The sequence below is a fragment of the Phragmites australis genome, chromosome 18 (genome assembly GCF_958298935.1).
Source record: "Phragmites australis chromosome 18, lpPhrAust1.1, whole genome shotgun sequence".
Lineage (NCBI taxonomy): Eukaryota > Viridiplantae > Streptophyta > Magnoliopsida > Poales > Poaceae > Phragmites > Phragmites australis.
The window spans coordinates 18,289,636-18,313,962 of record NC_084938.1 but is presented as its reverse complement, the minus strand read 5'-3'; the positions used below and the strand labels follow the sequence as shown (position 1 = coordinate 18,313,962).

The 24,327-nt window shown below is 41.2% G+C and overlaps 1 protein-coding gene across 1 annotated transcript; it reads right to left on the bottom strand.

Annotated features, from left to right (window-relative positions):
• Positions 1 to 61: 61 nt before the first annotated feature.
• LOC133899821 (dynamin-2A-like) lies at positions 62 to 23,576 on the bottom strand. The gene is made up of 22 exons (XM_062340888.1): positions 23,244 to 23,576; positions 23,055 to 23,105; positions 22,595 to 22,715; positions 22,373 to 22,474; positions 20,073 to 20,134; positions 18,236 to 18,353; positions 17,774 to 18,113; positions 17,541 to 17,688; positions 16,901 to 17,002; positions 16,691 to 16,810; positions 16,010 to 16,093; positions 15,802 to 15,929; positions 7,580 to 7,655; positions 7,362 to 7,452; positions 7,135 to 7,211; positions 6,977 to 7,033; positions 2,883 to 3,030; positions 2,646 to 2,806; positions 2,299 to 2,410; positions 2,149 to 2,218; positions 1,367 to 1,539; positions 62 to 637 (listed from the first exon to the last, which is right to left on the bottom strand). Exons 1-21 carry the CDS (start codon positions 23,382 to 23,384, stop codon positions 1,368 to 1,370), a joined length of 2,481 nt encoding a protein of 826 aa, XP_062196872.1. The 5' UTR covers positions 23,385 to 23,576; the 3' UTR covers positions 62 to 637; position 1,367.
• Between the last annotated feature and the right edge of the window lie 751 nt (positions 23,577 to 24,327).

The following is a 24,327-nucleotide window of genomic DNA, read 5'->3' as shown; positions in this document are numbered from 1 at the left end:
AACAGTGTAGGAAGATTATACATCATTAAGCTTCACTAGATTTGCATGACTTGCTAATTCATAATTCAAAATGGGAAAGAAAAGGGACCACCATTTACCAACATATGATTCAGTTACCATTTCCTTACTCCAACAAACCAAACTAAGCTAAGCTCTTGCTTCATACAGTCCAATTGAACAAATGGCAGCAGCGGAAAAAACAAAGAGAAAAAATTGCATAAAAGCAAAAAAAATATTAAAGAAAGCAAAAAATTACAGTAAATAGATCGATCCTACAGCAGAAATGTGAGTGGAAAAAATAATAGAAATCTACATTTACTTATATTATCGACGGTTTGTTATTCACAACCTATGGACGCCTTGCTTCAGTAATCCAGTCAAGCTTCAACAGTTATTACTGTGTTCCTCTGAAAACACAGAAATAGCTGCTCGGGCACCTGGAGCAAAGAGACGGGCTCCTTGGAAACTAAACAGAAGCTGTACCCTGGTCAACAACCATTTGGTGGCGGTGGCGGCGACCCTCGACTCGGCAAGCAGCGGTTGCCAAAGGTTGCTCCCGCAGATGAATTGGTGGATCCAGCATGAAATGCAGATTTCCATTCATCACTAGAATGCCCACTGGCTACCGGGATACTCTCTGCGAGAGATGAATTGCCAACTCAGCGTCTCCTTACACATGGAATAAGTTTAGGAAAATTTGCAGTAGGACACTGCGAAAGTGTGACGTTTACTAGAGCACACTCTACAATTATTAATTCAAACGTTCTAAGAAAAATCAATAATTCGCTCATGGACAGTATAATTAAGGTAATTGGCTAGAATAAACTATGGACACCAAATATAACCATGTTGAAATTTAGAGGAATGGGGCAACAAAATTCTTATCTCCCCTTCGCTTGAAGCTGATCTGGATGCCGAACTGAAAACAGGGTCATCTACACCGGTTCTGACTCTAAGACCATCCAGATTGGATCCATGTCAATGGGAAAAATAAGATTTCTCATAATCCTTCTGTTTCCTAAATTTCAATGTGTTCTGGAAAATTACCACAATTTTGTAATGGTCCATTAGCAAATTCTCTATTTTAGGGTGTGCTCCAGCAAATGTCACACTTCTGGCACTACAGCAATTACCTGACTTAACTGTGTGGTTCTGGTTCTAAGAGACCAAAAAAATCAAAAGGAGAATATGGTAGTAGGCTTAGGTTCAATGCAAAACCATGCTTAGAAAGGCAAGAATCGCAGAACATGTATGGATATGTAGCTGCAATATTTATTGATCAAGAACATTTCTCAGAGCATTTTTCATGCATCTCGCAGGGGGCAGTCCCCAAATGTACATTAATTCATAAAAGGAACCGGCTTACCTCATACAGCAGAATCATTTGACCAACTAGCACTGGCTGAGCGATTATCATGGACGCTGAGCAGGCGAGTAACCTTGGAAAGAAGGGATGACTGCAACTTGAATTTTTCACGCCTGCGCTTCACATTATGGTCCTCCTGGATTAACTCTTCAATCTTGGCTGTGCTTTCCGTGCTAACCACAGATGAGAGCGGTTAGTTATTTTGCCAGGTAAGAATATATTCTAAAATGTTAAGGCCATCAGTTGACTACAATCTCTGAAAACATTGGCTAACAGGATCTCTGACAAACTGTTAATCTCACAGTAAAGCACTTGCATTTATCATCCCGAAATTATCTTGAATCAGAGAAAAATCCAGGATAAAGCTAATATTTTGTTTAGTCATGTTCTTGTGCCTTAGTAACTCTAAGAAATCGATTTCTACAAGAAGGTCTGATAATTGACATCCATACGCAATTGCAGGACCATAGAGGCTCAACCAAAGTGGAGATATAATTATTAAAAGAACACGGCAACTAGCGCCTAAAAGGCTGAAACAGTGAAGCCTGAATCAAGGTCTTTCTTTGAGAAATAACAATATGTACTACTACATTGAGTTATACCTTAAAAAATGAAATCAAAATCTTGCTTAATGAAAGAGAATGCAGAAGTATGTTTAAGTACGTGATGCTTAAATGCCACAGAATCATCACACGAAGAGCTAGAAATTTTTTTTTCACTAAAACGAACATACTGACTACTGAGCACCCAAGTATAATTTTTTTTTGTTTGATAGAGCTAACCTTATGGAAGTATACAGCTGATTAAGCATATCTTCCTTTGCTTTCTCTACTTGGCAAAGAACCACAGCCTGCTCAACTGGAATAGTAAGACATTGCAGGACGTGAAACCAAGAGAGCAGGAAAGCCTGAAAAAACATCGAGGTCTTAACTTGGGGACATTTGCTGCAAGACTGCTGAGGACAGCTTCCACATATCCACGGACTTCTTGAGATATCCATCTAAGCTCTTCTTCAGGGTCCACAGGTTTTCTTAGCATTGTGTCCTGGAAGGATAGTATGTGCAAGTATCAAATATCAGTTACAAGAATGAAGTACTAATACCACAAGTATCCTACTGTAGAGGTATCCTACTGTAGAGGAAGAGTCCCAAAATCCTGGTGACAAGCTATTCTCAGGAGTAAAAAAATGGCAACAAGCTGAAGTTGTTAAAAAAACAGAACCAACTGTAAGCATTATGATACTTCTGACAAAATACACATGTAAGGTCTTGCGACTTACTAGAGAACCATCTGAATGGCTTTGCCTCATTGGTACACCACCTTCTGAAGCATTTGGTCTCTTAGCAGAAGACCCTTTTGATTCAACAATGCTCTTAATCTTGGTGACCCATTCAGTTTTGTCAGCCATACTTTCAGCCTTTAGTATAACAGCATTGTGGGCTGCCACAATGATTAATAAGTTTAGCGTAGGAAAATAAACAGTATTTTATCGATTGGAAAATAGGTGTAAAAGTACCTTTTAAAACATTTTTATAAGCAATCTTGTGAGTAATCTTGAACATTAGACTAGGATCATTTCCAATATCTGGCACATTTGCCTTTTTAGAATCTTTAGAACTTCTTGGAGGATCTTCATCAACTAAAATCTCCTCAAGATTACAATCCTTCAAATTGCAAAAAATAAATAAATAAATAAATGGTGTAATACAACAGAGAAACGATGCAACCACTATCAAGCAATGATAAGATGGCGGTAGGAATTATGTCGAGACCAGTTTAAGAAACTGACCAATCTCATCTTGTTGAGCCCAGAAATAAATCCCAACACATAGTGACTTCATTGATGATAATTATTATAATATACAACTTAATCGTAATTAATCATCTTACAAAAGTGATTTTGGAGGGTCAAGATCTGTATAAAACTGTAGTGGAATTGCACAAACTCTATCCTTCATGATGACTCCACAGGCAAATTGACATAGAAAACACCTTAGAACAATACATCCTCCATGAACTCTCCAGTGCCTTCTCTAACTAAGTTTGTTTGGTGATAGTAAGTGTGAGTGCATGTCGTACTCAGCAAATTTGAGGAAATAATATGTATATGAAGATTTGAACAATAATATGGTAATATTGGCTCTTTTGTAGAAAAAATAGCATTTACTTTAAAACAATTGAAAAGCAAATAAATAATTAAGTGAATTACTGTAAATAAACATCCACCTCAAGATTCTAACCATCTTGACTTAACCAAACTTCCAAAATCTCAACCATGGTTTCCACCACCAATGTTGAACAATAACTCAATCATAGTTCTCACCACCATGATTGACCAACCAACTAAACTGTCAAGTTATAATCATGTGAGGTTTTACTTGCCACTCGTAACCATGAGTATGATTGTTTAATCAGTTTTACACTCTATAGAGATTGTACACTTTACCCACAAGTCATGCCTTCCATACTTGTCAAGCACCCATTGGCCAATAGATAACTCTTACACAATTCCGAGGTGTGCGCTAGAAATCCATTACAAAGCCCCTCTCAACATGTGCATATCCGAAGGTTTCACCGTCGCGTGCATACACCTCAACAACGGAAACCCCTTATTGTGCCGTATGGAAACCCTAGAAGTACACATTTTCGTTCCATACAACCAAATGGTATACACAATACTGGGAGTGGAGCAAATTAATCGGTTAGGTCTGTCTCATACCAGGCTTGTAGTTTAACTGTTAACTTGAAAAGATCACTCCATAAACCGGTTCTTATATTTGATCAAGACTACCATAAACCCAACTATACAACATGTACCAGTCTCATCAAACCACTTGCTCAAATCCTAATTCCATGTTGCGACAAAATTTACATCATCATCTTTTATCATAGTTACATAGGATCATTATCATATTCAGTTGAGCCATTATCATAATCAATATCATCCCAAAGAAAGGCTAAGCATCATCTACCATTCTATAAACAAAACCATAAACATAGCGTCAAGGATGATAAAGGAAAACTAGAGTGAAGCATAACTTTTGGGATTTTCAGCAATATTATTAGCATGCATGTTTGTAAAACAAAACATTTTAAAAATTGGGATCAATATGATCAAGGACACAACTTGCCTTCATAATACTTAGTTGGGTCTTCAAAATCTTGATCCTTAAGTCCTTCTAGTTCCTTCTGAACGTTGATGTCTACTCGCGAACATAAGCATAAAGGCAACACATAAACACCAAGATTTAAAAAGAACCTAATAACATACAACAATCATCATCACACAAAAGATTACGTTTTTTTGCAAATTTTAGCAAAAGAAGAAATCAAGTTAGAGCTATGGTTGATAAGTTACGGCTTCCAAAAGATTAAAACAGGTTAAAAAGATTAACTACAGATGAAATTATGTGATTATGAAGTTGTCTAGAATTTTCTGGAGCAATATATGATTTTCTAGGATTTTATATTATTTTTTGAAATTTATTTGAATTATAAAACTATATAGAACATTAAACATAATTGAATAACATTATTAAAATTATTTTCCAAATTAATCTTATATTTTAGAATTATTTTATACTAGAAATCTATTTATCCCACAATATATAACCTTTATGACATCAACACAAAATTAAAACAAATAAAAGAAAACGGTGATGACTGTGTATTGACATGTGGCTGCTGACTGGGTGGATTACGCTGAAGTGGGTTGACACCTTAGCAAAATAGCAGACGTAGCTCGCTGACGTTGCTGGCTAACGACATTATGCACTAACTGATTGTAGCGTTAAGTCACATTAAATCCAAACCGTCGACTTCGAATCCGACGACTGAGATCTATCTAATCGAATCAATACGCTATCATCTCATCGTGATCATGTGTCAAAGATCCGATGGTGGATGGCGGCGCACCCATTGGAACTTGTCGGAAACTCATCGTGGTGGCCGGAATACTTCGATAAGCAATGGAACACGATTAGGGGCTCGCAGCGAACTCACCCAGTGAACACATCATTGACAGGAAGGCCTAGGTTAAGCTAGCGATGGTGAGCTACGGCTCTAGGCGTCGGAGCTTGTCAGCAAAGGGTCTCTAGTGGCTATCTTGCCTTTGTTTGTTGGACGAAAGATTGGTGATGGCGAGAGGGGAAGCTTTGGGTGCATATTTATAGTTGAGGGGGGAGCAACCAGCGTAATCGAGTCGGACTTGATTTGACGGCGACGGATACGGCTTGAACTCGGTCTCCTCTTCCAATTCGGCTCGGCCGTAGATGTATTAGGAAAAAGCACCTGTGTGGTTCCAGAATTCCATCTACTGATCTTCTAGAAACCTTCATGCACGGATTCATCCGAATTGGCTTGGATTTGGTTCGGACTCGTGTGGCCAACGAACTTGAGCTTGGGGTCGATTCCTCTTTGTGTCGGGCTTGGCTAGATCCAGCTCGGGCTCCGTCTTTGTGGAGGACAAGTGAACCCGTCTTGGTGATCCTCGGTCGACCTCTAGCTTGGACTCAATGTCTCAACGTATCCATCGCAGGCTCCCCTTTGCCGTGCTGTTGTCGAACGAAAACAGAGAAGGGAGAGGAGAGAAGTGTGAGGAAGAAGGAGAAGAGGAGATGAGCTAGCTCGGTGCTTGCGGGGTCTAGAAGGAATGAGAGAGCAAGCCAGGGAGGGAGAGAGCAGATCGGGCCGCAGGCTGTCGGGACGAGAGGGGAAAGAAGAGAGAAGAGGCGGATGGAGGTTGGGCCGGATTGAGTGAAGTCGGCCTGTTTGGCTTTTTCTTTTCTATTTTCATGTATTTCCTATGTATACTTATACATGCATGCATTCATATACTTTGTACAACATGTATATTATTTATATACACTAATAAAAAACACACATATTTATAGGCAAACATTTCAATCAAAATTATACTTAGATGTATATATACATATGACTCACAATTAATTAAAAAAAGAGTTTAACTCTTTACTTGAGTATATGCATATACATATACCTTTATGTATATATACATACATATTCTTCTTAGGTTTTATTTATCTTGTATTTTTATTTTCTTTATATACAAAATATATTTTTATTTCATGTTAAGATATTTGAGCTGTTACATAATAGGGTTCCAAGAACCAGCAAAAATAACCAATCTGGCCAAGCCCACATTTTGGTACCCCTGTTTGGATTCAGTCGGTTCACCCTGTCTTTTAAATTCTACTTATATACCAATAGGCTTACAGTTGCATCTAAATATCCCACACTTCAAAATTACCTTAAAAAAAGAAAATAAAAGAAATTTATTTTTTAAAAAAAATAAAATAAATAAGTCGGTTGGTTTTTTGTGAACCGGAACAACGCCCCGCCAGTTTCCAGGCACCTGCTCATATGTTCACAGTATCTGCTTTCTTCTGACTAATCTAACAGCAATTAATCTATTATGGGATTCATGGTAAAGGAAATTACCAACTAAATGCTATCAGGAATAAACCAAACATAATATTCTTCTGCAGCCAGCGCATCAAATTGAGAAAACACATTGCATCACCAAAAACCTGATTACCCAAATGACAGTTAGAAGCATCCCAACAATAGAGTACTAAATTTTTTTACTACCTCCAAATTTATGACGCCCCGAAAATGTCTCTCCTGTTGTTTCTTGGTGTATCCAAGCTGAATATAAAACTAAATTTAGTGCCACCTTCAAAATAGTAAAAAATATTGATTTATGATGAAAGGTAATAAGATGCTTAGTACAATATTGATAAAACAACCTTTCCACTTTTCTCGTTCAGAACAAACCATCGCTTGCTCCAGTCATTTGCTTTTGCACGTTTTTTAAACAGAAAACCTTTGACAGAAAAAAATGCATTCAATAAGAAAAATTTATCCACTGAAAACGTTTGAAATAGAAAAAACTTCTGCTTATAGACAGCTGTTTTCATCTATTTATTTTTAAAACTAATAAAATTAAAGATATACAATTGTAGTAGGTCCGTACCGGCAGTAATTTCTCCTGCAGGCCCTAAAACCTGTATATTTGGTACTTGTTTCGTCTGGCCATGATGTGAACTTTTCTGTGGGCTTGTATCCTGACAATGATGTAAAGTAAAATGCCATTTTGCCCCAGTTATTGATGGAATAACAATGAGGTAAAGTAAATTACAAACACACAAAAAACATAAAACTAGCCACAATATACAATGCAGAGTAGCATACTCTGTTTTGGTCGGCTTCTTGACCCTTCCTTGTAGAGCGATTCTTCAGCTCATCCTCGTGACGTTGCCTTTCCATTCTGAATGTAACAATTGACAAACAGATATGAAAATAAAAATCAATACAGAACCATCCCAGTTCTTGGGGCGGGGAGGGGGAGGGGGGACAATACCATGCATCAACGGTCACTACATCAACTCATGATTTCTCATAAAAAATCAACAAAGGTGCACCTTCGACTATTCTTATACAACATAAAAACCAGAGTAAATATTATAAAACTATATTTTTTTAACTATTACAAAACTACAATTTTTCTCTTATTTTATAAAACCACACTTACTTTACATCATTTTATCATAAAACTACACTTATGTTAGTGTGAATAGATCTAATAAGATGAGCTCAAACGTCATACTTATAGCCTTCAGCCCTTACCGTTTGCTGATGTGGTCGACTACGCTATATCACAATTGCTTGTCAAGTTAGCGGAATGCTTGAGTCTATCTTGTCAGATCTGTTCATAGTAACAGAAGTGCAGTTTTGTGATAATGTGATGTAACGTAAGTGTAGTTTTGTAAAATAGGAGAAGAAAAGTGTAGTTTTGTGATAGTTAAACTAAAAGAAGTGTAGTTTTGTGATAAAGTGATAAAAATTAAGTGTGGTTTTATGAAATAGGAGAGAAAAAATGTAGTTTCGTGATAGTTAAACTAAAAAAATGTAGTTTTATAATATCCACTCTAAAAGCTAGCATCCACCGCCTACAAACTGGTAAAACATATTTAGCGAATCCATTTCAATGTGTTAGCACACATAGTTTAAACGAATATAGGACACTGGCCTATGTTGGTTATAGCGTATTGAACAAATTGCTAGATATACAGACCACCTCCTCTTCATAGCCCAAACTTTGGTGGCGCCCACATTATTAGTATAGGATAACACATGTGGTGGTTAAGGTTGTGGGCTGAAAACTCCATTGTTCCTCTTCTAAACAAGGATACACAGCTCATCTTTGTCAGGCCATCTCCAACAGAGGAGGCATTTCTGCAGATCCGGCTGCGACAGTGATTTGCGGGGTACTGTAGCAGCTCCAGCAGAGTCGGTATCCGGTGCTACAGTTGTTCAATGACTAAATGTATCTGTAAATGTTAGAATAGGTCTTCAGCTCTCTGGCTCACTTTGGCTGGCCCATATTGACCCTTGTACATGTATTATACAAAGTGACCTCTTTGGTCTAGATAAATGTAGAGGTGAATTTCCCTAGAATGACTACTGTGTACTCTCATTTCCTTAATAGCCCAAGGTATTAACATATCTGGCAGGTAGCTCACAAAGTAACCGTAATTTTATGCCCACGAGAGCCAAAGGTTGCCTTGGAAACCTTTTGTAATTTTGACCAAACTTGATCGCCATTTGATTTGATACATAAATCTTGGTAAGGATACGATTTCTTTAAGTCTGATTCATTTGTGGAGCTAATGTTGGCCAAAACTTAAGAAACCAACTTGGCTGCCCAGAGTTTAGTGATGCCAATGTTTGTCTTGGTTTTAATATGCTTCTTATGGGCACAAACTAAATAGATCCAAAATTAATGTAGGTGTCTATGTGTTGACCATCCGACTAATTTTAATGCTATGGTATGAGCACAAATTAAGGTAACACCATTGATGTTCAAGTGAATATAATTCCAATGAATTTACAATGATACAAGTTCATAGTTTAATACAAAATAAAAACACGTTTTGAGTACTCACTCTGTGAGCTACTCTGAATTCCAGAATTACGTCAATAAACATCTAACAGATAGTACAAAATTAAAATTAAAATATTAAAATAGAGATGTGTTTGTTCTATATATTGCTCTATATAATATCCACAGAGTATAAGGGGTTCTTTGCATATTATAATATGTACATGTATATATACTGACTCAGTGTCTTCAGGGAATACAAGTTGCTATTTCTAACATGGTATTAGAGCTAGGGCTGTTTTAGGACGCCGCAACTCATCATGATCTAGCCTCTCCCTTGTTCTCGGCCAGATCTACAGTCAATGGATTTCGTTGGCCACTCGCTGGCTTGCTCTCAGCCGCAGGTGCTCACCAGCATGTGTGTCGTCGTCGCTTCGCCCGTCGGCCAGCTTTCCTTCGGCCACCAGCACTCACCTCCACCGGCACAATCTCTTCGTCACCGGTCTGATCTGCCGACCCATCAGTCCCGCCATTGATTCGCCTCAGATTCCACAGATTTCGCCACTGCTCTGTCGATTCGGCTCTCGTCGTCGGCCCCGTCGCCAAGTTGTCTCAAATTCGGCTACCGGCCCCTCATGATTTGAATGTTGCCCCTCCGATTCAACTGCGCCCCCCTCCCGATTCGGCTTGCCGCTCGAATTTGGGTCAAGGGAACGCCTTCGATCCATTTTGTTCTGCTCATGTGCCGTCTCACCAGCCAAGCCTCTCTCGTGTGTAGTTAAAAAAAGAAAAAAAATTGTAGCAACCTGCCGCTTCATTTGCCTCTCACCGTCGATCGTTGCTTCTCTTTTTATGCTCTCATCATCGCTTGCCACTGCTTGTTTGCACACTTGTAGCTACTCACCGCTTCTTTTGCGCTCTCGCCGTCGACCGCTGTTTCTCCTTTGTGCTCTCGCCGTCGTTTCACACTTCTTCATGATGTCATTGAGCACCGTTTCCATTCCTCAGTGATCGTTGATCTTTGATGGTGCCAACTATCAGGACTTCACGCAGCATATGCACATTCACATGTGTTGACTTCATCCTTGGTGTATTATCTCTGGCGACACTCCTTGTCCACCTTCCTCTGGGGATACTCTCTATATGTTTGTTGTTTTCCAGGAGCAGTCTCTTTAGCAGGGTGATATCAAAGTTGATGTGTTCTATGCTCATATGTCGCTTATCTGGTGTCAGTTGGCCTCCCTTTGTGTTGTTGGTTGCCACTCCTGTTAATGCTACTTGGATTTGCGTACAGAACAGGATTTTCGACACCTTTACAAGGTCATGTCTCGCCTTCGTCCAGAGTTTGAGCAGCGTCATGCTCAGCTGCTTGCATGATATCCCTATGTCACGCTTGTGGAGGCTCTTATGGAGCTACACTCGAAGGAGACTTGTTTGCGTGGTTCTATATTACTGTCGCTTCCCTCAGTGTTCACAACTTGCCCACCTGTTGTGCTTATGTCTTCATCTACACTGCTGCCTGCTCCTAGTGTGACTTATTCGCCTTCTATGGCCTCCTCAGGTGGTGGTGGCTGCCCTCGCTGCACCTACTGCAGCATGGAGGGTCATGTTGAGGTGAATTGCTATCGGAAGAAGAAGCATTTTCGGCGTTCCTCTGGTGCTTCTACCTCGACTACCTCTTCGACTAACACTCAGCAGGAGATTGTGATGCTACTTCACTACCTGGTTGCTATCTCTGGCTCTACAACATTAGGTTCTGCTACTCCCTCTTATGTCACTGAGAGACCACTTTCTATGCAGTCAGATATTCACCTTGGATTCTTGACTCAGGGCATCTTTTCATACGACTTATGATTCTTCTAGACTATCTTTACTTCATCCTTTTGTTTCTCCTCTTCATGTCATTACTGCTGATGGTACTTCTCTTTCTGTTGCTAGTCAGGGCACCTTTAGCACTTCATCTTTTAGCGTTCCTTCTGTTACTCACGTTCCACAACTCATCATATAGCTCATGTCATCTGGTCAGCTTACTGACCATGGTTGTCACTGTCGGAGGATGAACTCCACAAGCGGGGATCCGGAGGGACCCCCTTTGAGATTCGGCTAGGGGGATGATTCTGAATCTACCTCGTACGCGAAATAAATGAGAGTGAATGAGATGCAGGTGGGAAGGATGATCGGATGCTAGTGGAAATAAATGCTCAGGAAATTTTAGACAGGTTCGGACCGCACGGAGCGTAATACCCTACTCCTGTGTGTATGCTATAAATAGTCTGAAAATGCCTCTCTAAGGATTTCTGGTGTTACAAGGGTTTTTGTCTAAGTCTAGAGCTTCGTGCTTCTTGTTCTTTGTCAGCTTGTCTCGGTCCTGAAGAAATCGTTGTCTTCTGAACCTCTGAGACCTGTCCTCGCTGTCGGGATGCGCCGCCTCCTTTTATACCGTCAGGGGGACTTGGCATGCCAGAAAGGAGGACGCGAGTTCTAAGGCGCCATAAATGGAAAGCAACCATCATGGGCTGCAGTTTGATGTTACCGGGGGGGTTAAAAACGCGCCCCTGTCCGATCCTGTCGTCATCATCCTGCTTTTCAGCGGGTGCAGCGGGGAGGGCCCACCGGGCATCCACCGAGCAACCCCGCGTGCCCGCCCGGTCAGAGCGAGCCTGACACAGCAGAGCGGCAGGTGATATGCCTCGAGCCCTGCGACGATATCCCGAGACGCGTCGGATGACGCGCGATGAGACCCGTCGTATTAAATACCCCCACGCCTCCCTGTCAGGTAGTGGCAGGGACTGACAGCAGGCGTGGGGGGAGTGGTTGGAAGTGACAGGCCACGCTCCCTTTTAAATGCAGCATCGGGCCTCTCACTAATTGACACCTCACCGCTGAGCCCTGGTGGGGTCCACCGGCAAGGGGCTTCTCAAGTCCTCGGGGAACTCTGGGTGCTCGGAGACTACTGCTCATAGCCCCGAGCATTCTTTCCCGGATATGCCTTTTCTTGGTCCTCGGGGAACTCGAGTACTCGGGGGCTACTATTCATAGCCCCGAGCACTCTCTCCCGGAACTGTGTCTGCTCGGGTCATCGGGGAACTCGGGTACTCGGGGACCACTGTTTATGGCCCCGAGCGCTCTCTCCCGGAACTTGTACTTCTCGGGTCCTCGCGGAACTCGGGTACTCGGGGACCACTGTTCATGGCCCCGAGCACCCTCTCCTGGAACTTGGTCTCATCGGACCTCAGGGAAAAGTCCACGAGGGAATGCGCCACGTGGCACTCTGCTGTCCTGGCCTCGGGACTCGGGGACCCCCAGTTCCCATGTCACCGACAGTCACGTTATTCTAGCTTCTGACTCTTGCTATGTTCAGGATCATCGCACTGGTGATCTGGTTGATACTGTCCCCCAGTACCTTGATTCTTAGCGTCTATGGGAGCTTGACTAGCTTTGTCTTCCTTCCGCTGCCGCAACCGATCTTTCTGCTTCCTTAACTACTGGCTCCTTCCAGCAGTGACATCATCATCTTGGTCATATTTGTGGGTCATGTCTATCTTCATTAGTTCATCGTGGTCTTTTAGGTTCTGTCTCAAGAGATGCATCTTTAGATTATCAGGGTTATAAGCTTGGTAAGAATATTCAACTTCCTTATCCTCGTAGTGAGTCAGTGTCTCAACGTCTTTTTGATATTGTTCATTCAAATGTTTAGGGTCGACTTCCTTCGTTTCGAAAGGGGGTCATACCTACTATATTATATTTATAGATGATTTCTCTCGCCACACTTGAATTTATTTCATTTCTTCTCATAGCGAGGTGTTATCTATATACAAACACTTTGCCACTATGATTCGTACTCAGTTTGACACACCCATTCGTGTCTTTTGTGCTGGTTTTGCTAGCGAATTTCTTTTTGGACATCTTCGTTCCTTTCTTGTTAAACAAAGTACGTTGTCTCAGTTTTCATGTCATGGAGCTCATGCTCATAATGGAGTTGTTGAGTGCAAACATCATCATCTCCTTGAAACAGCTCGCGCGCTTATGATTACCTCTTCTGTCCCACCTCTTTTTTAGGCTAAGACGGTCTACACTGCCACATACTTGATCAACATTCAACTTCTCAAGGGTGGACTCCTTTTGAGCATTTATGTGGACACCTTCCTGACTACTCTTTTTTTCGTCTTTTTTGTTGTGTTTGTTACGTTCTCCCCCACCCCCCGCGTGAACATACCAAATTGACCGCTCAATCTGTTGAGTGTGTCTTTCTTGGCTAGAGTGATGAGCATAAGGGTCATCGGTGTTGGACCCTGCTGCTCACTAGATGCGTGTTTCTCGGGATGCTACTTTTGATGAGTGTTGTCCTTTCTATCCTCGTACCTCTCCTCCACTTCTTCAGCTTCCTTGGTCGAGCCGCTGTCTTTTCTCACCTTTCCCGCCACACCCATCTTCGTCGGGCACGTTGGCGCCATCTCTTATTGTGCCTTCTTCGGTGCCTTCCACGCCTTTGGCTTCCATCTCACATGTTACTCTTTCTTCTGGCATTGTTACGCCTTTTCCTTTCTACTGAACTCATCATTCCTGTGTTGTCTTCCATCCTGTAGTGTTGCCTTCTGATGAGCCATGTCCTTCCAGAGAATCAGTTCCCTCATCTTCTCACTATTCTCTTCAGGATCACCATTCTATTCGACCTCCTAATCATTTTGGCTTTACTGGTGTTGTTCCTGTCGAGCCGTCTTCTTATCGTGATGCTGTTGTTTATTAGGAATGATAGCATTTGATGGCAGAGGAGTTCACTATTCTTGAGTGCACTGACACGTGGGATCTTGTTCCTCTTCCCCTATGTGTTTGTCCTATCACATGCAAGTGGGTGTATAAGGTTAAGACCCACTCTGATGGTTCTCTTGAGTGCTATAAGGCTCATTTTACCACCTGTAGTTTCCAGCATAAGTATGGTCGTGACTATGATGAGACTTTTGCTCCAGTGGCCCACATGACCACAATGCGCACTCTTCTTCTTGTTGCCTCTATCCGTCAGTGGTCTATCTCCAAGCTTAATGTCAAGAATGCCTTTTTTTAATAGTGAGTTGCGTGAGGAGGTCTGCATGCACCCACCGCCAGGGTATTCTGTTCCTGAGGGCATGGTTTGTCATCTCCGTCGATCTCTCTATGGCCTTAAGCAAGACCCTCGAGCCTGGTTTGACCGTTTTTCTTCTGTGATTATTGCCACTAGTTTTTCTATTAGTACTCATGATCCTACGCTCTTTGTTCACAATTCCTCTCATGGTCTGAATCTTGTTCTATTGTATGTTGATGGCATGATCACTATAGAAGATGATTCTGAGTATACTGCTTTTATGAAGGCTCATCTCAATAAGCAATTTCTTATATCCGATCTTGGTCATCTTCGTTACTTTCTTAGAATTGAGATTTCTTCTACTTTTTGAGGGCTTATTTTTGTCCCAAGAGAAGTATATTTAAGATCTTTATCGTTCTTCTCTCACAGATGAGCGCACTATTGAGACTCCCATGAAGCTTAACCTTCAACTTTGGTCCACTAGAGCCTCTTGCGTATCCCACTTGCTACCATCATCAAGTTGAGAGTCTTGTTTACCTTAGTGTCACTCGTCCTGACATTTCTCATGTAGTGCACATCCTTAGTCAGTTTGTTTTTACTTTCATTCAGCTCCACTATAGTCATCTCCTACGTGTTTTGCGCTATCTTTGTGGGACTATCTCTCGTCGTTTCTTTTTTCCTCACTCCAGCTCTTTACAGCTTCATGCTTATTCTGATGTTACTTGGGCTAGTGATCCTTTTGATCGCTGCTCTATTTCTACCTATTATGTTTTCCTTGGTGGTTCTTTCATTGCTTGAAAGACTAAAAAGTAGACTGCAGTTTCTCATTCTAGTGCAAAGGCTGAGTTGCAAGCCATGATGTTGTTGACAGCGAAACTCACTTGGTTGTGGTGGTTACTTGAGGATTTTGATATTTCTTCTTCTGCACCTACCCCTCTTTACTCGATAGTACATGTGCTATCAGTATTGCTCAAGATCTAGTGAAGCATAAGCTCACTAAGCATATTAGCGTTGATGCTTCTTACACACGGATACATGTACATGATGATATGATTGCTCTTTAGTATGTTCCTTTTAATCTTCAGTTAGCTGATTTCTTCATGAAGGCACAGAGTACAGCTCAACACAAGTTCTATCTCTCCAAACTCAGTATGGTTAATCTCCCATAAATTTAAGCGGATGCTAGATATATATATTGCTCTGTGTAATTTCCCTAGAGTATATTGCATATTGTAACATATATATATATATATATATATATATATATATATATATATATATATATATATATATATACATACATATATATATAGATAGATAGAGAGAGAGGCCTAGAGCCTCCAGAGGAATATAAATTACTATTTCTAACAGTGTTACGTTTGAAAGGGAATAGCTAATGCAAAGCGCCACCTATTGATCATTAAGAAAATAAGGAAAAACAACACAAGTTGCTATGAAGCAAGATCAACTAACCTCCTCTGCACTAAGCAGATAAAATGCTGGGGAGGCACAAATGCACGCTCCATATCAACTAGAGCAATGACCATCTTTCTTGCCTCATTCTTAAAGCCATCTAAAGCAGCAGATGCAATGGAAATTACCTTGTGGAAACAAAGGAGATAAAAAAGTTATTGACTAAAAGAATAAATCTATGCTTCTTTAGCACACTTAAGAATTATACCTCACGCTTAAATTGAGGATATCTACCAAGTCCTGGAGTCGCATTTGCTGCAGCTGACACTATTTCTAGCAATACACGGTGAACCTGATAACAATAATCCCAACAAAAGTAGTTAGATAGTAACAATGTAATAAGCATACAACTTAGTGACAAAAGTGATTACAACTGCATTTGAACAGGGCCAAAAGACAAGGGACGTCATCAGCTAAGGAATAAAAATAACAATGTATCACATACATGAAAATATTTGTAATCTGAGTGATAATGGTACGATTAGACTTGTAAGTATGTTTGTAGAAGCAGGAACAACAGGAATTGATATGAGCAGCAGATACCTAGAATGAATTGCAATGGTACGGTTTCTGGCTGCAGGCATACGAATTATTGTGCATTACACAAGTATCTTTTGATCTGAACAGAATGTTTGTACACAAAACATACAACTCACACTTTTCGAAACTAGAGTGCCAGATTACAAATGTCATACAATAGATTACTAAAACTGACTTTTAATAGTCAAGGTTCTTTTGCAAGGTACATGTAGAAGAGACCTTGAAGAGCACTAATAAATGATGAGCTAGAAATTAAAGACCAGAGTATAATGTTAACTATAGTTTGTGGCAGACTGCACGATCAAGTTCTCTAATTCAGAAGAAGGCTGTAGTATTTTAAATATATTACCTCATCCACAAGGAGTGTTGATGGTTCCTTTGCTAACTCTAGAAGCCTTTTTATTAGAGACCTTAAGCCTTTCTCCGGTGATATCAAGTATGGTTGATAACCATCAGCCTCAAGAACAATCTAACAAAAGGAAAACGAATATTTTTAACCATAAATTGGACAAGCTCAAGTAAGGTTGCTTTAATTTTCGTTCGAGTATAACACAATTACCCTTTTGACATTTTTCATATCAAAATGCTTGTCCAGAGGTAGTTGTTTGATCCTAGTTGGAAACTTTCCCTCAAAACTTGCAACAACTTTCCAACCTGCACCCTGCTTATTAACAGTAGAATTTCATGTATGATTAAATTCCAGCAGGTCTTGAAAGGGACAAATTTCAGAATATGACAAAATTATTAACAATTTCAAGGGGTATATCGGTATGGATGGTATTACGACTAAGATGAGTTATAACCTTTTTGATGGATTAAACCTTAAATAAAATAAAAATCATAGTGACAGTCTACAAAATTGAGTTTGGGATATTGCACTTAGTCCACTGATCATTTAGACCCTCCACATACATTAAAAGGAAGCAATGATGCAAGATACAGCCTGTTATGTACCAAAAAAAGATCAAACAGGCAATACAGAGCAAACTTCTACGAAGTGTTTAGTACATTACTGAAAGGTGGCTAAACCAAGAAAAGGGTGGTCTAAACTAGTGGGTTTATGACGACAGTTATACTGCACGACAGGTAAGCTTGTTCGAAGTTTTCAATATCCTTCAGTTCTCACAAAAAATAAACATTATATCATGAGTAAATCTAAGAGAGGAGAGTCCACGAGGGTGTGCATCACCATAACTAACCTCACCACCAGCAATATGTTGGAGAAACTTATCCTCAAATTCTCGGCAAAGTCCTAAAGCAATGACCCGGGTTCCTTCAGAACTTTGGACCATCTGTTCTCCAAGCTTCGCTAACTCCTCTTCAACTATCTGAGACTTTCCTTGAAGACTGCAGTTATATGAAAGGGGAGATGATGGTAGATTCTAGCATGCAACTACAAAAGTTGACCGCATGGGGCAGGACGAGTTTATACCCATTCAGGAGATTTGGAAGCCTAACTTTTATCCGTGTCCTTATCTGCTTAGCAAGTGAATCAACTAAAGCTACTCGACCAAGCTTACTTTGGGGAGCTCCGCCGAGTATAGAGATAAGGTTGTCACCTTCTGCTTGCCAAGAAGTTTCTGGTGAGGTTTCAGAACCTACTTCAGACGGAGCAGATGCAATAGCAATAGAATGCCCAATTGTAGCTACCCACTGAATGTCTGCAGCTGTTCTTGGACCTTGGTTTACAAGCAAGGCCTGAACAGCACCCAGGGCTTTCTGCTCTCCAGCAGCCTGATCAACTTTGCTTAAGACGCCTATGGTTCTAGTACCTAGTAAACCAACACTAAAATTAATATATGCTTTCATCCAACACTAAGTAACAATTTGAATGATATGTTGGAGAAAGTGTAATGAAGAGGTGTCTAGTTTTAGTGCAGCCTATCATACGCACCTTCTGAATCCAATTCTCTGGCAATCCTTAGAGCTCGAGAAGATGCCACATCAGGTGCTTGTAGAGCTGGAATGATAACTACCAAAATTGCATCATTGCGCTCCGCATAGTTGCCAATCTGTAGTCACGATTGCCAATTGCAAATCACATATGTAGAAATAGAGAGAAGACATTTTGTTAGTTTTGCAATTTCCACGATAGTCCTCGAAAATATGGAAATGTAGCATACCAATTAGGTAATTCAAAAAATATTAGAAAGCCCTCTGAATTATTTTTGTATAGGTTTGCAGTTGGCATGCATTAGTTATTCAGCAAAGTGTGGAATACAGATTGCCTAAAAACATCACTGAAATCCTACCAGTGGAAGCAGGACATATTTGTATTATTTTGAGTGGATTTTAGCATCACTCCAATATTTCAACGTATGTAGCACAAAAGCACATGTGAGTGAATGAGTGCAAAAGTTCATCCTAGAGTGTTCGAACCGCAACCCACAGCTAAGATGGAGGAAGACCACAACCCCCGTCCACTTATGCACTTTCGCAACAGCCCCGCTGTGCAAGTCAAAGTCTTTGCGAAAACCCTCAGTGCAGTAAATGTGGTTGGCAAGGATGTCTATAACCATGACCATCATATGCATCAACAACCCACAAAGCGCTGCATATCTGCCCGCCCTGGTCGGCAAACACCTGCTACTTCAACACATTCCACCACATGTGACATCTCTCGCTTGCTTGTTTGATGCCATGGTGAACATACTCGCCAAAGATTCATTGACGTTCGAACTTGTTTGCGTCATTCGGTTCATGTAACAAATGCATATTGACGGAGGTGAGGGTACCACAAGTGGGGAGAGTGAGCTATGGCGCTGTCAGTTTGGAGGAGATGACAGCCAGCTCTGTTCTAAGGGGTATCGAGAAGGGAATGGAATAAACCAGTATGGCAGTCCCAGTCATCCGCGAACAGACATTGACTTGCATGGGGTTATTGCAAAACAACATAAGTGCGTGGGGAGCCTCCATTCCACTAGTTTGCAGACCGGACACTCCAGGATGGTCGATATTTTGCACTTCTCACCCACTGTATGCTTTTGCACCAATGTGTTACCTTTTATTCATCCATACGATAATATGCACAGCTATTTCCATGTGTGTGTGTGGTATGTTTATTCATTTGACCAAAATCCAACTTAATGTGTGTACTGTGCATTGTTATTAAATCATAAGCAGCAGGCATCCATACAAAACTAGTCACAGATTTTGACCAAATCCATGTCGTACATGTTTTTTTCATTTCTACCGCTACGCCAAAGCCAGCAAACTGTCACGCAAATCCCTTTCCAAACAAATTAATCGTGAGAAAATGTATTTCAGAAAAAAATAGATATCGATTCCCAAGTAGATCATTAGCAAACACAAAGACTTTTTAACACAAATGAAGTGTAATATATAGTTAAAATGATACGTGAGACTGAAGGCACCTCTTTCACTCTAAGGGCTAGAAACTCCCACATTATTCAGCAAAAAGAAGATAAACCTAGATATTCTCACAAATAGAGAAAAAGAAGAAGAATCTACAGCATAAATTTCGGTGGGTCGGACTATGACATATATATTAGTTGGATACAATAAATTCATCTTAGTTGTATGATACAACTATAATTTTAGGCATAAGAGTTGTATGGCAAATACAATTGTAGTCATAAGTAATATATATGGCTGTATAGTAAATCAAACTGTATTTTCAAACCTAGCCGCATAATTGCCTTGGCAATCAGCTAGTCGTGTAAATAGCTAAACAAACAATCATATAGAAGACTTTAATTTGTAATACTGACCGTTGATTCATCCATGCTCCGTTGATCAATCCCAGGTAAATCAATTAACTTCAGTGAAGGGGCTGAAACAAAATCAAAAGTATATATTTAAGAGAAGTGGAAACACAATAAGTTGGTTACTGTAACCTTAAATAGGAAGGGTTTTCATTTTTCAAGACATGCACTCAGGTATATATTTCATCAAAACTTGGGCAATTTTGTTGTCAAAGCATCTAGCTTTTGATCTCAAAACATGCATGCTTTAGATATCAGAACAGCAAGGCGTTGCCAAAGGTTGCGGTGGAGAAGGATGCAGCTACATGCCTACAAAAGACAATGTTACCCTCACTCAAAAGCTACAAAATATCATTTTATTTGTTTTATAAGTTACGATACAATTTTGGAGTTCTGCTCCTATTCAACAGATCTAAAAGGACATGTTACATGAGATTAACCCTTTACTATTTACCAGTTGAAGAGCACTCTACAATCAAAGTAGAGCTAGTGTATAGCAAACTTAAAACATGTAGTCGAATCTATTCAGGAATTCACTTAGGTCCAATTCAATACCACCGAATCAGTGAAAGTAGATAGTGTCACTGACGTTAGACAAAAACCATCTGTGATATTGTCACATGCAGTTTATTGTAAGATCCGTCTATATCTGTATGATAGGCACAGATTTAACCACTCGTCTCCCTTGGCCCTTTTGTCTTCTTACACACACAATCCGCTCGTCTCCCCTCAATATAAACCGATGAGAAAGGTTCTTCTTCCTCACTCGTCATCCTAGTGTTCGTATCTTCTACTGCACTAAAAGCGTCATCCTCACTCGCCATCCCTTCACTGCACTGAGAAGCATCGGAGAAGTGAGATCTCGAGGTTGAATTTCTTCACTACATTGAGGTGAGTATTATATGGTTCTCATCACGGTTTAGTTGGGGTTTGTTAGTTTTAATTGCTTCGATCTGTAAAACTGATTGCAATACCTAGTTTTCGTGGTAGATCTGCAATGGCGTAGTTCACGGTGATCAAGTGGTGGCAGGATAGAGTTGTCCCTATGGATGCTTTGATAGTGTGGATGCTTGGCGTCGACTTCGGCCGAGTGGTCATCGTTTTCTTCATTGTTGTGAAGGACCCCTCCGTGGACCCTGTGTATGATGTGAATTGTATTCTCTATTATGTTCTTCCAAATGGAATTTTCTTCATTGATGTTCATCATAATGGATATATTTTCGTTAATTGCAAGGCTGGTTTCAATGCGCATTTCTTGTTGAACCATGACTAGCGGTTTGGCAATAACGCAGTCTGGTTCTGGCTCATGCGTGGGATAATCAAGATGGAGCATGATCCGGATGACTGCAAACTGGTCATTGAAGATGACACTTGGGTTGACATTATGTTGAAACGTAGGAGGCTGAAATGATGTCTATAATCTCATCTTTCTGAAAGACAGTGTCGATCGACCCAAGTTTGTTATCACTTTTTATCATTCTGGATGATGACATCACCATGATGTCTATCATTTCGTTCTTTTGGAAGACAATGTCGATCATGATGTATAGCTAGGGAGTGTGTTTAGCTAGCTAGGTTTAAGTGTTACAAACAATGTGTGATGTGTATCTGTTTGATGTTCTTAACCTTTATGATATGTAAATGCCTATATTTTGTGTTTCGAACAATGTGTGATTAATGGATATTATGAATAATGTGTGATCGATGTTATAAATAATGTGTCAATGTGTTATTTAATTTGTAAATCATAAAAGTGTGTATGTCTGGACCATGAGGGTAGCTAGGAAGCAAATTTGTTTATAGGGAGAAAGGGTCACACAGATGATTTTAAAAAAAATCTCTGTTTGTGATAATGAACATAAACAGGTTTCAACAAAAATTGTAAGTGACTCTTATTACTCACAAATGGATTTCCAAAAAATCCATCTGTGTATAACTCTATTACGGACAGAGCTGAAATCATCTGTAACAAGATCGAAATCACAGATACTTTTGCAGAGATGGAATCTATAACCGTCTATGATAAGATTTAAAATCCGTATGCAATAATACGTTGTGATAATCCGTTCTGAGGTAGTGGTTGCATCTCTAACTATAAGTAGCAAAAAGTACTCAACAGGATTTCTCCGGTGTGTGTTCCCTTTTTTTCACCCTAGTACATAACATTATCTTTTATCTGTTGAATTGAAGCGGTGAATGCATATTCAAAGAAGAAAAGAAAAGAACCTGTTCTCAACAGCATTCTCTTAGTTGATCAACACAGACCACATATGCAACAATTAAGAACGACAGAGAAACAAACCAACCTGTGCTCGTGCACAATTTCATATTGATCTCATTGGATCGCCCCATACCAGAACTACAACCAGCCTTACTCAACCTGTCCTGCAACGAGTGCCTGAGGGAACCTGTATAATAATCATTCAGTAATCACTCACAGGCACATGCATGCACCCACATTTATCTCATGTGTTCTCAAAGTCCCAGAATTCTCTTGCCATGCAGAAGAAATTGGGAAAAGAACTCACTTGCAGAAACCTGCTGTGACTTGGTGTCAATCTGCAGCATGATAGACTTGCTGCTGAGCGATGCATCCCGCTGCAGTTCCACGCAGATCGGGGCTCTTGTTGCACCATTCTCCCCCGTAGGCTGCACCCATAGGCAGGCACCATTTGCACAAATTGTCAACTGTCAAGGCAGGCTGACAGAAAGCTCCTAGATAAACATTTAGAAATCCTAAAGCGCTAAACGGAGTGTTACATCATGAATTCCCCAACATTAAACGTAACGGAGATGGGAATACACAAGATAAAATTAGCAAATGAAAATTATGCACTTAGAGGCCACCGTAATTTAACATTTGGTTATCAAGCAAAGGGGAATAGTTAAAGTTTAACAGAATCGGACAATGTGTCGAACGACATATGAGATACGACAGAGAAAAATGTTGGGAAAAAGTGAGAGTGAGAGAGAGAGCGTGGTACTCACGAGCACGGGATGGCCGATCAAGCCGTTGAGCACCGCCGATTTACCCGCGCCCTGCACAAACACGAGTGGAAACCCCGTCACACCACAACCTAACCGAGCAACGATGAACGTCTACACCGAACGGCGCTAGAGCCTAGAGGCCCCACGATCGAGGGAGGGAGGGCGGTTAATGTGGTACGGGGTACGCACGACGTTGCCGATCGCGACGACGGTGAGGAACGAGGAGCCGCGGCGGTTGGGGCGGTCGGCGGCGGGGTCGTCGTCAGCGAGCAGCGCGGCGCCCTGCAGCGTCGCGTCAGCGAGCTCCGAGAGCTCCTCCATCGCCTCCATTGGCGGGCGGCGGGCGGAAGCAGGGAGGCGGAGGATCTAGGGCTCCCGGCCGGCGATGGCGAGGCGCGGCCCGCGGACGGGGGAACAGTGGTGCGTGATGGCCGTGCGCGCGGAGGCGATCGGAGGCCAAATCGGGGCGTGGGCCTGCTGGGACGGAGCGGTCGGGAGTTTTGTGGGTGCGCGCTCGGCTGCATCGCTCCTCGCGGCCTACTTGACTGGGTGATATGAACCTGATCGCGGGGAGAGAAGACGTGGGGCAGGACACGTGTGGGGACGCTGGCTTTGCATGTCCGCACACACGTCTCGGCCGTCCGATAGAACCCAACTGCCGACGCATGCAGTGAGGTGCGTCTCGTTCTACGGAACGGGATCGGACGATCGGTGCATCCTGACCGTCCGTTGCATATCAATCGGATGGCTCGGGAGAGTGCCAGCTGCAAGCTGGTGTCCATGGATGTAACTTCTTCCAAATTCCGAAGGTCTTCGACTGCGCCTTTGTCTGTGGAGGCATCTAAGCTTTGCTCCTACGTGCCAGCGAGACATCTAATGACGTCTGTGGACTGCAGTGGCATGCATCTATCAAAACTTTCCTCCTTTTAACATGTTAAGGCCCTGTTTGGACGCTGAGTTTTTTTTAGAGTTTTTAAAAAATACTATGATTTTACAAAATACTTTAGTTTTAGAAAACTTGGAGGTGTTTGGATGGAACAGATCTTGCCGGCTCTGAAATCACCTGCAGAAATATAGCGTACCGCTCGAACGATCAAAGTGAACTGATTCACACCAGTATCATTAAGTCCAGACCATTGGATGTATACCATGAGGTGGGACACCTCAACTGAGATCCCAAGGAGCCTAATGTTCTTCAATTCATGGACACCGATAACAACAGTGAAGATCATGAGAGTGGCGATGATGGCTCCATCGACAGCTAGAGTAGCCA

What these genes read in the sequence shown, in the direction of transcription:
- LOC133899821 (XM_062340888.1), bottom strand. Translation starts at nt 23,384, where the DNA reads ATGGAGGCGATGGAGGAGCTCTCGGAGCTCGCTGACGCGACGCTGCAG. An exon ending in AAGAAGCCGACCAAAACAGA is followed by an intron (nt 7,453 to 7,579) that starts GTATGCTACTCT and finishes CATCATTGTCAG; the next exon opens with GATACAAGCCCACAGAAAAG. An exon ending in CAGCTGTATACTTCCATAAG is followed by an intron (nt 1,540 to 2,148) that starts GTTAGCTCTATC and finishes ATCTGTGGTTAG; the next exon opens with CACGGAAAGCACAGCCAAGA.